The 14,319-nt window shown below is 44.2% G+C and overlaps 1 protein-coding gene and 2 non-coding genes across 3 annotated transcripts; all 3 read left to right on the forward strand.

The window, feature by feature from the left end:
• Positions 1–9,161: 9,161 nt before the first annotated feature.
• On the forward strand, positions 9,162–12,527 carry LOC136538419 (uncharacterized). Its single transcript, XM_066530388.1, has 5 exons — positions 9,162–9,316; positions 10,712–10,771; positions 11,265–11,345; positions 11,437–11,606; positions 12,175–12,527. Exons 1-5 carry the CDS (start codon positions 9,298–9,300, stop codon positions 12,262–12,264), a joined length of 420 nt encoding a protein of 139 aa, XP_066386485.1. The 5' UTR covers positions 9,162–9,297; the 3' UTR covers positions 12,265–12,527.
• On the forward strand, positions 9,913–10,027 carry LOC136541096 (small nucleolar RNA U19). The gene has a single exon (XR_010780196.1). It is a non-coding gene; the product is annotated as a small nucleolar RNA U19 (small nucleolar RNA).
• On the forward strand, positions 10,444–10,578 carry LOC136541130 (small nucleolar RNA snoR138). The gene has a single exon (XR_010780226.1). It is a non-coding gene; the product is annotated as a small nucleolar RNA snoR138 (small nucleolar RNA).
• Positions 12,528–14,319: the final 1,792 nt, after the last annotated feature.

Raw genomic sequence — 14,319 nt, forward strand, 5'->3', positions numbered from 1 at the left:
CGGTGAAGAAGAGTGGTGGATGGTGATGTTTGCAGCTCCCTTCTTCTTCTTCTCATCATCACTTGAGTCACTATCACTTGACTCCCATTCTTTCCCAAGATGAGCTTCACCTCTCTTCTTGCCTTTGTTCTTCTTGTCTTCATCCTTATCGTGCTTGTGCTTCTTTTTCTCATTAGGACAATCGGCTATGAAGTGACCGGTTTGATCACATCCATAGCAAAATCTCTTTTTGAACCTTCTCTATCCATCACCATAGGTCTTGCGGTTGCTTTTCTTCTTCATAAACTTTCTAAGATTTCTAATCACAAATACAACCTCCGTATCGGAATCTTCTTCTCCACTTGAGGAATCCTCCTTCACTTTCTTCTTCTTTTCTTGACTTAAACCTTGACCTTCATGTTATTGAGTTGCTTTAAGGGTTGCACTCTTGTTGAATCCCATTGCATTAGGATTTTAATTGTGAGCATTGATTGCATCTTCATCTAGACACTCATGATGCTTGAGTTTTGAAAGAACTTCTTGAGGGATCATCTCATCATAACCGGACCTTTCCATGACCACAGACGCTAGCATGTTGTTCTTGGCTCTATAGGTTCTCAATATCTTTCTAGCAACCTTGTTGTCATCCAATTCGGTGCTTCCAAGAGCTCTTATACGGTTGACCAATGCCATGAGCCTATCAAACATGGATTATGTTGTTTCATTTTACAAGAATACAAATCTTTCCAATTCACCATGAAGAAACTCAATGTTGCCTTTTCTCACACTTTTATCTCCTTCAAATGACACTTTCAAAATATCCCAAATTTGTTTTGCACTTTCCATTCTATTCACTTTTCTAAACTCATCCGGAGCTAGGCTTGACACAAGCAATGCTATGGCTTGTGCATTTTGATAGAGGTTGTGCACTTCTTCCGGAATTATTTCTCTATCTTCATCGGTAGGAATCATCACACCAAAATCCACAACTTCCTAAAGTCTTGCGGCAATGAGAGCATCTTCATCTTGTAAGACCAATCGGTGTATCTTGTTCCATCAAAGTGAGGTGGCTTGCCAATGTTGATGGACGGAGTATGTAGTGTTGAACCTTTCATGAGTTGTCCATAGTCAAAGCTCATGTTTGAATATATTCTCTTTCCATGAGTATGCTCACCAGCTCCAATATCACTAGCGACATCTTTGTTTGTTTCATTCTTGTCACTCGTATCATTCTTGCCACTTATTGCATCATCAACCTTCTTGCTCAATTCTTCCTTCCTCTTGCTCATCTCATCTTGCATCTTTTTCATTTCATCTTGAAAGAGCTTGGCTTGAGCACTCATCAACTCTTTAGCTATTTTCTTGGCCATTTCGACAGCAATGACTTGCATCTTGTCGGACTCCGACATTGTTTCTTCTCACGTGGTGAAGCGTAAAGAGAAGACCGAGCTCCGATACCAATTGAAAGGATCTAACAATGCCTAGAGAGGGGTGAATAGGCGTATCTAAAAAATTACTGCAAATACTAAGTTCAAATCTGTCAGTCAATGTCGGAAGTCCCGACATTGTTAGAAGTTCCGACGCAAACGTCAGCAGTTCCGACGCCTACGTGAACTACAAAAGCAGTGCCAAATTTAATTTTGCGGATAAATAATCTTACAATTCCTAGTGGTTTGGTGAAGATGTTGAGTCACTCCCTTGATGCCGTAATGCCTCCAAACCGTAGATCGAGTCCAAACCCTAAAATGGAAGTTTGGGAGAGAAAGAGACAAATAAATACAAGTAATCTCTAGCAATCACAACAACAACAATAAGCATGCGGGACACAAGGATTTATCCCGAGGATTGACAACCCCACAAAGGAGCTCCTACGTCCTCGTTGTTGAGGTGACCACCAAGGTCAGAGTCTCTTCCACCTCCTTACCTCTCTCAAAGCGACCACAAAGGCCACTTAAGCTTTCCACTAAAAAATCGAAGGGTGATACAAACTTTCCAAGGCTCTTCCACAAGATGGAAGCTCTTAGGCAATGCCTAGCCGGCTAGGAGCAAAGCCCTAAGAGTAATAGACGCAAAATCAACCGACTTGACGAAAAAATCAAGTGCTCAAGCTTGCCAAAGTGATGCTCTCACTTAATCCACCCGTCTTTCACTCAAAACCGTAAGGGAATCGAAGATTAGAGCAAAGGAGGAAGGAGAGGGGTGCTTTAGTTGCTTAGGAGCTGTTAAGCACGAAGTGGGTCAGCTGTAAATGAGTCCCTCACGGTCAGAAGTGAAGAGAGTGGTATTTATACTCCAAGTGAAAATCTAACCGTTCAGATCTACGTTGGAAGTTCCAACGTAGATCTCGGGACTTCCGACGTTAACAGAAAACACTATTCACACAGGGTCAGAAGTCCGCGCGAGTAAGTCAATGTCGGAACTCCCGGCAAACGTTGGGACTTCCGACGTGCGCAGTTAAGCAAACCAGTAAAGCTCCAGGTGTTGGGACTCTCGATAAGGTCTGGGACTTCCGACGAGCGCAGACAGCCAGTCAGTCAGAACCATAGGTGCTGGGACTCCCGGCTTGGGTCGGGACTTCTGACGTCCACAGTCACTGCGTAGGCTAAGTGACTGGGAGTCAGAACTTTCGGCAAGAGTCATGACTTCCGACTGTCGAGAGTTCCGGCTTATGTCGGGACCTCCGACATCAACAGTAATAGAAAAATAATCTACGTGCTCGTGGAGTGCTAGAATGTCTCTCTTTTGATTTTATTATTATGCTTGAGCACTCTATCTTCCTCAGACCAACTAAATTTGCATCCCTCTTTATAGTGCGGTGGATCCTAAACTCAAAAACAAAATTAAAACCTTTGGAAAGCGTTTTGAGTTCATCCGCCTTTTCAACTTCAAGAATTGAGGGATACCATTTCATCTTTATCAACTCTTTGATTCTTTCATGTGACTAATAGCTGCGACATGTCTCATTAAAATCACATTAGTCCCTAATTTGGATGTCATCAATATACCAAAACTCACATAGGGGGTAAATGCACTTTCACATAGTACTCGTGCGATGTTTTATGGTATATTTTAGGTAGTTCAAGTAGTATTGGTATGCTGTTCTCTTTATTTTTTTCTCTTTTTATGTGGACTTTTTCTTTCTATTATTTTTGTTTTCCCTTTTGCCTTGTTCTATCTTTTATTATTTTGTCCTATTTTTAATATGTTATGTTATTTGTCTATTTCTATATATTTCATAGATTTTCTCATTAATTTTCTCTCTATTTTCACATGTATTATAATACCATTTGGATGAAACATATATTGTGTTAATCATAAATATGTATTCTCCTTAACTTAGAATAATTGTTTTATAATGACAGAACATTCTATCGTTGACCTAGAACATCATTGTACTCAATAAAAAGAATTGTTCTATCTTCATGAGATAAATGTTCGTCAATAAATTTTTATCAAAATGTATCTATGAGAGATATTGTTGTGAAGAGTTTAATGCAAGGAATACAATGGTGCAATCGGATTTTGATTTCGATACTTGTTTAGTAGTTATAACTTTTTTAACTTGAAAATGCATTGGACCTATGCTGACGTCACTATTTTGGATTTAACGCATGTCACGTCGCTATACCGTGGTTCAGCTCATTAAAAAAAGAGTCCGCCCAGGGGCAGTCTGAGCGCGCGCGTTTCAAGCCTCAGACGCAACTCCGCGAAAGCAGATTAATTAACCGGCATTCAGATTAGGTGAACCACACGGGGGAAACAGAAAATAATTCGTTCGGCAGCTGGTTTCTGTCCGGCCGCTCCGACTTAAGGTAGCTTTTGGTTGACATAGTTCTGTCTCTGGTTTGTGGGATGGGATGGGTTTATTTTATGTTTGGTTGGAAAAGGATAGGCCCAATTCGTTTTCTGTTTGGTTCAGAGACATCAAAAGTAGGATGAGCCACTGACATATAGGGCCCACGTCCATCAGATTTTTTCCTTTTTTTTTCTTTTTTCTTCTTCCTTATCCTTTCTTCTTCGTTCTTTTGTTCACCAGAGTCGGCCCGCTCGACCTTGCACGCCCCTGTCCGCCAGCCCTGTAGCCACGAGTCGCCTGCCGGAGTTGCCCCGGTGCGCGACGAGGCTGGGCATAGCTCACACGGGGCTAGTGGTGGAACCCGCGCCGGCCATCCTCTCTCCTCTCCCTTCTCCCCTGCGTCGTGCGGAGTTGGGGGCGTTGCTCGCCTGCCAGGGCTAGGGGCGTTGCTCGCCCCCCGAAGCTAGGGGCGCTACTCGCTCGGCAGCGCAGGGTGCGCAGTTGGGAGCGCTGCTCGCTCGCCGGCGCCCGCCGGAGTTAGGGGCAGAGCTAGGGGCGCTGCTTGCTCGGGCGCGTCTGCTCTCCGCCCAGCCACGCTCTTCCGCCCAGTCGCGCACTTGAGCTGGGGCCGGAGCTCACCCGCCCGACCGCGTTCCGGAGCTGATGGCGGAGCTTGTAACAGAACCGACCAATTATACGAAATTAAGTAAGAAAATCATCCGCCAGAGCAGACGATTTAGCAAACTTAAGCCCGTATAAGCCGGTAGTCCGTGAAATCACGAAGGATTTCAAACCAACTCATATCACAGCCAAGATCGTAATAAGTTTAGCGATCACCATCACATATTACATAAAAGTTTGCATCTCAGATACATCAGAGTTTAAACATAGTTATTACAAAATGAGTTCAAATAGAAGTAGCGGAAGCCATTTGTTCAAAACCACACACACTCACACAGAGTTCAAATACAGTGCCAGCTAATGATCATCTCCAACAAAAGCATCAGACGAGACGTAAGGAATGACTATACCCATGGTCCTAAGCATCACCCATCGTATGATACAGGCAGTTGATACAATAGCCGTAATACATCTGTCCATCTGTAACAAGTGGGAATAAAACCCTGAGTACGAGAAGATACTCAGCTAGACTTACCCGACATAACCGAAAATAAGTGACACCAAGGATTATGAAGGGCTTTATAGTAGGGTAGCTGACTCATTTGCAAAGGAAGCATTTTTAGCATTTCAAGAACCTTTCCAAAAGCATTATTGTCAAGTTAATTATTATTAACCTGTCGACTAGATTTGCACCTATACTAGAGCAAACATGTGATTAAGCCAATAATGATAACCCATGATCATTAGCAACTTCTATCTTGTCATATTCATTATAACTGTCCAAGTGTTCCATTAACATTACTATGATGAAGTAACTCAAGTCAAGTGCTCACTATCTAGGAGCGATGGCGATTCGAATCGATTCCTAACCAGCTGGTGATTTATTCCTTACACAAACCTCATTCACCCGCTAAAGTGAGGTATCGGTCACCGAGTCAACTATCCAGGAATCTCGAGTTTGCCAGGAACCACATGTACCCGGGGGCCGACCGACTGCACTTTGGTCTTATCGTCTCGCCCCCGTGTCCTACCACACCTGCTCCGGCACAGTGCGCTGCGGGCAATCTACTCGGCCCGAATAATCTTCCAGCTTCGCGGTCGACAGGTACTTTATTCGGCCAGCTAAATGTAAGGCATGCGTTCAACATGACTCGAGGCCCAACAACGGTCGGTCCTTAATTGACACAGACGGAAAGCACTACAGTCCAAAACTCTGTAAGTCTTCGTCCGGTCTCAACTTCATTTAACACTTAGTTATACCATGACTTCATAGTCATCCAAGCAGATCCAGGTAACCACCTATAGCTCGCAGGTGACAGGAAATCACCCGACCTCTACCGGTCTAAGCCAGCTAAGCATTGACTCGACGGCGGATACTAGGGTAACAAGGATATAGTATAACAAAGGTAGACAAGGTATAATGCAGCAACGGTTGCAAACAACTCCTGAACGTAATGCATCAATTAAAGTAAAGCAGTTAATTAACAATTGCAAACCGAGAAAAAAATGCTCCGGGGCTTGCCTCTCTTGAAGGAGCTCGGGCGGTGATCGGGGCACTCCAGAAGTTCCTCAACGTCCTCCTCGTCGGCTTCAGGCACTTCCTGCGGCTGCACCTCGAGCTGCTCCTCGAGTTCCTCGGGTATGACGAATGGGTTCTCGATTTGCGATCCTGTATGATGCAATGTGCGTAAGTGCTTATGCAATCGGTGCATCGGATGAGATGAATACAATGGATATGCTTGAATGCAAGGTAGTCAACATCATCCAAGAACATATACTACAAGCACATGTCATCTACTGCATTCTCTTCTACTACTAATATGCTAAGTCAACACATCTCATTAAATGCTTCAAAGATACACCAAAGCTTCATTAATTTCTTAATCACACATAATGCAACACTTGATTAAACCCTAATTAATAATAGGTTTGAATAGCAACATCTATTTTTATTGCTTAGAAAAATCTTAAAAAATTACCATAGCACAGTACTACCCTAAGTAGTCTACCCTCAGATTTTTATGGTATTTGAATGAGTGGATTAGCCTACACAAAAATAACAAGCTATGGCATGATTATGAACATGAAAATACTTTGTACTGTGAAAAGTGTCAAACAATAGATGAAATATTTTTCCAATGTTCTACACAACAAATAATAACTGTTGCAAAAATTATCACATGCATATTTTATTCAAATTTTGCTCTCTAGCAAAAATAACAAAAATCAGCCATTAAAGGCACTTGAACTACACCTCATAATTTTTCTATAGTACATGCATGACACATATTTTTCCTAGGAAGTACATTACACAAGAAGAGTAACAAACTTGGAATCATATTTTTCTGATACATATAGGATTTACTAACCATTTTACAAGATATCAGCAATATCAAGAATTAATTAAAGCTCTACAGAAAAGTATCTCAAAAATGACATACAATATTTTTATCATGTAGATCTGGTGACAAGGAACCTAGCAAAATTTGTTTCAACAAATTTGAAGCAAATTTGAGTATACAAACATTTTCCAAAGCATTTCTCTTTCTAAATAATAAAAGAAAACTGAAAACGAAATTTTCCTATTACTACTGGGCCGGCCCGTGGAAAACAACTGGCCCACGGCCACATTCGGCCTGCGCAGACCGAGCGAAGGGGAGGGCAGCGGCCTGGCTCGGGGCTTCGGCCCAAGCCATTCTGGCCCAGCTCGGCCGGGCGAAGGAGCCACGCCACTACGGCTAGGCCCTGCGGCCCCACGGGTCAGCGACCCGAGAGCAGGGGAGGAGCTCCGCCGACCGGTGCTCACCGGCGGCGAGCCCTTCCGATGGCGCGGGCGGTGCCAGCATGCACACCACGTCGAGCCGCACCGGCTAGGAGGGTGACGTTGGCCCGGCGGCGAGACGGACCACGCGGCCACGGCAGCGCGCTCGCCGGAGAGGAAGGAGGCGCCAAGCTTGGCCCTTACCTCGACGACGGTGGCCGCGAGCGAGCGCAGGCGAGGCAAGGAGGCTAGGCGGAGCTTCTGGCGGCGGGAATCGAAGAATGGAGGCGTGAGAGGAGGGGTATGTCGCCGGCGAGGCAGCGGCGGCGTTCGGTGGCGAGAGCAGCGCGCGCTGCTGCTGTTGCTGCGTCTGAGAGAGCGGGAGTGCGAAATGGGGGGCGCAGTGGGGGCAGTAGATGAAGGCGGGCGCGTGGAAACGGAGGCAGGCCGTGGCTGCCGCGCGGCGGGCGTCGCCGGCGCATGGTCGCCACGCGGCGGTCGCGCTCTGGCGCTGGTCGGGACACGGCGCGCGGGAATAGCGCGGCGCAGCGCGGAGGCAGGCTGTGCGTGCGAGGTGGGCTGGGCCGGACGCGGGGCAGGCGAGCGGCAGGCGCGGTGGCAGGCCGAGCCGGCTTCGGCCGTGGGCCGAGAAGCGAGGCGGCGGCCCGTGAAAGGATAGAAACACTTTTCAATTTTCTATTTTCAAGAAAATTTCAAATAGCAGTTTTCAAATACCCTTTTGAGCAAGAAAATGACTTCTTTTGAAAATGGCCCAAAAATAAAAGTTGCTTAGAATTTAATCCTCTACAACTTTACTTTTATGACCAAAGTCCAATTCTTGCTAGATTTTGAATTATAAAATTAAAGTCAATTTTAACTCAAAACCCTAATTTTGGAGAATTATTTTTAAAGCAAAATTTGACAATAATTTAGATACAAACTTTGCTCCAAAAATTATGCTAAATAATTCTAGATGATTTACAATCATAGCCAAACATGTTTTACTAACCTAGCAAGCATAATTTGGGCAAAAACAACTCTAAACGAGTGTATGCACCATTCATGTTTCATGAGCATGTTTCATACGTTTCGAAGCATGGTTTCAGTTATTATTTACATGATTAGGTATGTATGATTATGATACTTGATGATGCACAATATGCATGATTGCAGTGCCTAAATGCTGGCATAACACCGGGGTGTTACAGAGCTCGCCCGCCCGACCTACGCCACCGCTCGCCATCTCGCGCTCGTATTGCGTGCGCCCGCCCACGAAGGCCGTCCTAGGTGGGACGGACTCCATCCGCCGAAAAATGAGGGGCGAGAGTCACAGCATCTAGCGAGAATATTCGTTGGTGGGATGGTCTTATCTCCAATTCGTCCCCGAACCAAACAACAGCGAATGTGAGATCATCCCACCCATCCCACGCCATCCCGACAACCAAACACACCCTGAGAGCGCCCGACCCTAAGCCAGTATGACACGACTCGATAACGCTTATAGGGCTTGTTCAAAGACGGAAAACTTGCTTGGCCCAGGGCCTAGGCAATGAGGCGTATTTTGATATAGGGCCTCGTTTAGATTGCAAATTTTTGCAATCTGGACATTGTAGCACGTTTCATTTGTATTTGACAAACTTTATCCGATCATGGACTAACTAGGCTCAAAAGATTCGTCTTGTGATTTACAACCAAACTGTGCAATTAGTTATTTTTTACCTACATTTAATGCTTCATGCATGCGTCTAAAAATTGATGTAATGGAGAGAGAGTGAAAAAACTTACAAAACCAGGCCTCGGTCAATCTCAATGCTCTGGTCTGGCGGGATCCCGATTGTTCCAAGCATAAAATCATCCAGGTTGAATGGCACCCTATCGCCACCGGCAACTGACATATGGACCCATATTATTGTGCCCCACGTGCACAATCGCGCGAGCCCACACGTCAGATCTTCTTGTCTCGCAAGACAGCCCCAGCGCGTAATAAGTGAAGACTCTCCGCCTATAAAACCGAACCCTAGCACCCAGTGCACAGGCCCTTCCGTGTTCAATCTCCTTGCCCGTTTGTGTTCTGTCTCTGTTCATTCGTTCCCCACCTCGCCCCGAGCCGTCTCGCTAGGGTTTCGCCACCGCCGCCGCCATGCCTCGCCGCAGCTCAGGTAACCATCCCCTCTGGCGCCTCCTAGGGTTTTATCTCGACATTCGGTTGTTCCTTGCGTTGACGGGACGGCTGTCTCCTCCCGGATCTGTGGTTCGGGCGCCAAGGTTTGGGCGTTTGTAGATTTGATTCAGTCGCTATGATGTTGTTGCTTGCTTGTGTTGTATGTGCAAATTATATTGGGCCTGTGGAGGTAGGATTGCGATTTGCGCATGATTGCTATGTTTAGTTGCAGAAATAGCCGGATCTGTTTCTTGCGTTCAGTGGGCTGGGTCTCCGCTTGTTTAGATAATTGTAAGAAATGGGCGGGTGATTGCTTCTTGAATAACCGATTGCAGATACTATCTCTTCGCAGGCGGTTCAGACAGGGGCATAGATCAAATCTGAATCCCCACGAGCGAAGGGTTATTTCCATTGATCGTTTCTCGTTCGGATTTCGAATAGATTTACATATACAATCCGTGAGTACTTTTGGTATTTTTTTTGAAAATTATTCACCTCGGTAGTGGATTGAATCTTATGAATGTTGTATGTATGTAGCTGTATTGTCAGTTGATAAGTGCCTCTTTGAGTAGCCATTACAGTCCGTGAGTACTGTCTTGGTTTAGTTAGGTGGCGCATAGCAATGGCCATCTGATGTCCACTCAGGCCTTTTGAGGGGGCACCTCATCTGTCTTACCAAGAAGTGTCCCCCAAGCAGCCCTAGACATTTATCTACATAATCACTGTTTGATCCATTCTTCCCAATGCAATGTTGTTCAGTTGTTTTTTGGGACTAACTACTATATGCCTTTTTGAGTAGCCATCATAGTTGTATATACTATCTTGGTTTAGTTAGGAGGCACATAGAAATTCGTGGCAAAGTCACCTTGGCTGATCAGAGCAACACATCAAGCATTTGTTGGATGTGTTCTTTGAAAAAACTTACATTGTAGTGTCAACATCTTTCCTTTCTTTTTGGCCATTCTCTGCTTATGAGGTTATTGAATGGTAGACATGTAATGCAAATCACTCGTAAGATTGCTTGTGTAGTTGATTAGTATCAAGGTTTTAGGGAGCAAAGGCTTTCTGAATGTATTTGTTGTAGGACTGCGATCTCATTTTCAAACTGGACTAAGTAGCATATGATGTGCCTCTCGAATAACCAGTTGCTTTGATTAGTATGTTTGCATTTGGTTCAGACAGGGACACATAACAAATGGGATCATTTGAGGGAAGGGATCTTCTCTTTGTTCATCCCTTCTTAGATTGATTCCTACAGTTACTGCTATTTTCATCATCATTATTATTTTGCTAGTGGAGGTAGAGGTTGTGGTTGTGCTAGCTTTGTTTACGATAAACCATGCAGCTTTGTTTTTGTATTCTTTATGCTTATTTTTTCCCATTGTATTGGCAGGAAGGTCCGCCCCACGCCCGGCTCCACGTGCTGCTCCAGTGAGGAACCCACCACAGCCAGGTACTTAAGTGATTCACGTAGACGATAAATATCTATGGAACTGACATTCCCATGGTCCACATGTGTCGTTTAACTCTGCAGTATTATGTTGTGAATGTGGTACAAGTATGTAACCTTAGTTATGTTTTTGTATAACTGTTTTTGTTCAATTGTTTAAAGTTCAGTTTATTACTATAACAATGGTCATGACATAAATCTACCATAAGTTTATATTAAAAATTGTTGATTGCAGTGGAATCAGAGTTAATTGTGTTTCAGTTTATATAGGAATTACAGTTCATTGTGTTTTTATTGGAACTAGAATTTGTTTCATTTCTGTTCTTAATGCTGACACATCAATTTTTGTGGTAAAAGCATAATTGTTGCTTGCTTTGGAATTAGAATTAATTGTTTCAGTTTATATTAGGATTACTGTTCATTGTGTTCATATTGGAATTATACTTTGTTTTATATCTGTTCCTAATGTGTCATCGTACTTCTTTCTTTTTGGCAGCACGCCAGGCTCCTCCTCCAGCTCCTGTTCGGGATGGTGGTGGCTCCATTCTTGGAGGAATCGGGTCTACCATTGCTCAAGGTAGGATTCAAAGCTTGTTCATTTCAGAATAGCTTCAGCTATAAACATTATTGTAATCCTCGAATTAATTTGAACGAACACTTTGTTTTAGGTATGGCATTTGGTACTGGTAGTGCCATGGCACACAGGGCTGTTGATGCTGTAATGGGTCCCCGGACCATTCAGCATGAGACTGTTGTCTCAGAGGCGGCCGCTGCTGCCCCTGCTGCTCCAGCTATGAACACTGACGCTTGCGGCATCCATTCTAAGGCCTTCCAAGATGTATGTTCACTTGCCACCTTATGCCGCTTAGTTTTTCCTCAGTTTGGTGCATCAAACATCTGGTTATCACTTCTGTGATGTGGTAGTGAAGGTTATGGTGACTTGTTTAGTTGTTGAAGAGCTGCATATTGTCATTCACATTTTGTTTGATATTCCTTCTACCATCGTGAAAACCTCCATTTTAAATAAAGGGTCTAAATTGGTTTAAGTGTGAAGTGACTGATATATGGCCCTTGTCTGAAACAAGTTCAGTTATTCAGTTAAATATTTTTGTTACTGTTAGGTGTCTTTATTTTTAGCTGATGTTTGGTCTAATGTGAGTGTGACATTGCTTAGTGACTGTCAATTTCCCCGAGACAAGCTTTCAGTAGCGAGTGGTGCCTATTTTTTTTTTCTTTTACTGCCTGCTAATTACTTGTCATCAAAGCTAGGCTCTCAATCAAGATTAAATAGCAATGGTATCATCGTTTTACACTGTTGGCTCTGTTGAAATCATGAAGAATTGTCGGCCTGCATTTTGTATACGAATTTGATGATGTGTCCTCAATGTTTCTTTTGGTTGATGCAGTGTCTCAACAACTATGGCAGCGAGATCAGCAAGTGCCAGTTCTACCTTGACATGCTGAACGAGTGCCGCCGTGGTGGTGTGTCTGCCTAAGCTACCTCTTCTATTGGGATTATTCATGGAATCTCTTCTCTTTTCACTCATGGTATCTCATTAATAAGACACCGTGAAACTTTGAACCATCTCCATAGCTTGAAACGTATGTACCGTGACATCACTGGTCCATCTTGTTGAAGCTATGGTTATCTTGTCTTTCGTGGGAGTAGTACATTATGTTATCTCATATTGTTGGAACAGACTTGTCTCTGGATCTCCGGTGATCATAAATATTTAAATGAACCAGTTATGTTGGCATATGTTTTTTATCTATATATCTATCTATAATTCTATACTATAAAAGATCTCAAATTTCATACCTTAATGGCAACATATCAGGTGCAAACTAATCAACCTGTGCAAATTTGAAACTACCAATTAGGATAACTAAATGCTGATGAGATGGGGTGGGATGTGGGATTTTTTTTTTTGCACCTGATACCTAGGCTGCGCCGCTGCTCTGCAATTCGACGGGGGTCTTTAACCGACGCACACGCTGCATTTCCAATGGCAACTCCTGGAATTTCATTTAACCGACGCACACGCTGCATTTCCGCAACTCCTGGAATTTCTTTTAACCGACGCACACGCTGCATTTCCAATGGAATTTCTTTCTTCCTCGGACCTTTCTTGTCACTAACTGCCTCGCCCGCCTTCCCGCTTCACCACAAAAAAAAACATTAGTTTGCAATGTAGGATGAACCAGTTCATTTTTATCGCGTTCCAAACAAGGCCTTTGACATACCCTAGCAGTCATACCGTTGTCATCAGCCCATCCCGTTCCGGGGGACATTGGAGACGAAACATACCCTTGCAGTCATACCGCTGTCATCAGCTTCTTCCATTCGATGATGACGAAGCTGTCCCACCGCCTCCCATTTGTCCATCTATAGTAACCAAGGCGGTTTGAGCCGAAGCCGGGGGGGGGGGGGGGGGGGGGGGGGGGGGGGGGGCGCGGGTGATATTGCTTGAAGGTTTACAACATCAAGATCTTACACAACAAAATCAGTATATGAGTTGCAAGAAAACGGGACACACCCGAACTTATAAGGTGGAACAGAGTCTACAAGGGCAAGGTTGAACCAAAATGCAAATTCGTTCTGTGGCTACTCCTACAATGAAGACTACCATCTTCAGATAGGATCATCAGGCGAGGCGGACAAGCAGACCCCATATGCAAATTGTGTTTCGCTAGGCCAGAATCTCACTTGCACCTAATGGCCAATTGATCTTAGAGGAAACAAGTTTGGGCATCTAGTTCAAAATCGTTCAGGGCAAACAGACCTACTGGAATATTGGCAGAGCACAGGGAGATTACGTTCAAAAAAAAAAAAAAAACTTCTCAGGGAGACCGAACCATCACTTCAACCTGGAATATTGGGAGAGAACGATATTGCAGGATTTTTTTTTATAACAAGGCAAAACCATCGCAACAGATTATGGATGCGGTTATGTAGGATGTCTCTACGGTGTCCCAAACGTTGGCAGATGAAGCAGCTGAGCAGTCCACTGTCTTCTAATCAGCTAGAGAGAGACTGTCTGTTGGTCTGCTTTACTGCTTTCTTCTATATAATGAATTGGCAGAGCACCTGCCCAATTTGCTGAAAAAGAACAGGGAAGTGTTTTTCTTTTTTTTTTGCCCCCGTTTACGTTTGCCACAGCATCTGTGAAACAGCCAGCACCAATGTCAGGGTCATTCCCGCATTGTGGGTTCATCTGTGCCGCACCGCATGGTTCATGTGATTGTGATGTTGATACAGCATTGCGCATCTGTTGTCTGGCCAATGTAGCGGGTGTACGCAAGCTGCGATGAGCCAATGACTTTGGTTTCCCTCGTAAATTGACAGGAGCTCCAACAGCTTTTGGCATACCGTTTGTCCTCGTGGAAGACGTAGGTGCTCACATGTGGCATTTACATGTGTTAGCATCCCGCGCTATGTGGTTGAAGAAAAAAAAAGGCTTATATGCATTTTAAAACTCGTTGATTCTTGATGGGATGCCGGTAAACCTGCTAATGGGCTGGAAACCGGCCTAAAACTTCACCAGACCAAT

Source organism: Miscanthus floridulus, chromosome 2 (genome assembly GCF_019320115.1).
Source record: "Miscanthus floridulus cultivar M001 chromosome 2, ASM1932011v1, whole genome shotgun sequence".
In the NCBI taxonomy this organism is placed as follows: Eukaryota; Viridiplantae; Streptophyta; class Magnoliopsida; order Poales; family Poaceae; genus Miscanthus; species Miscanthus floridulus.

What these genes read in the sequence shown, in the direction of transcription:
- LOC136538419 (XM_066530388.1), top strand. An exon ending in GAGGAACCCACCACAGCCAG is followed by an intron (nt 10,772 to 11,264) that starts GTACTTAAGTGA and finishes TCTTTTTGGCAG; the next exon opens with CACGCCAGGCTCCTCCTCCA. An exon ending in ATTCTAAGGCCTTCCAAGAT is followed by an intron (nt 11,607 to 12,174) that starts GTATGTTCACTT and finishes TGGTTGATGCAG; the next exon opens with TGTCTCAACAACTATGGCAG.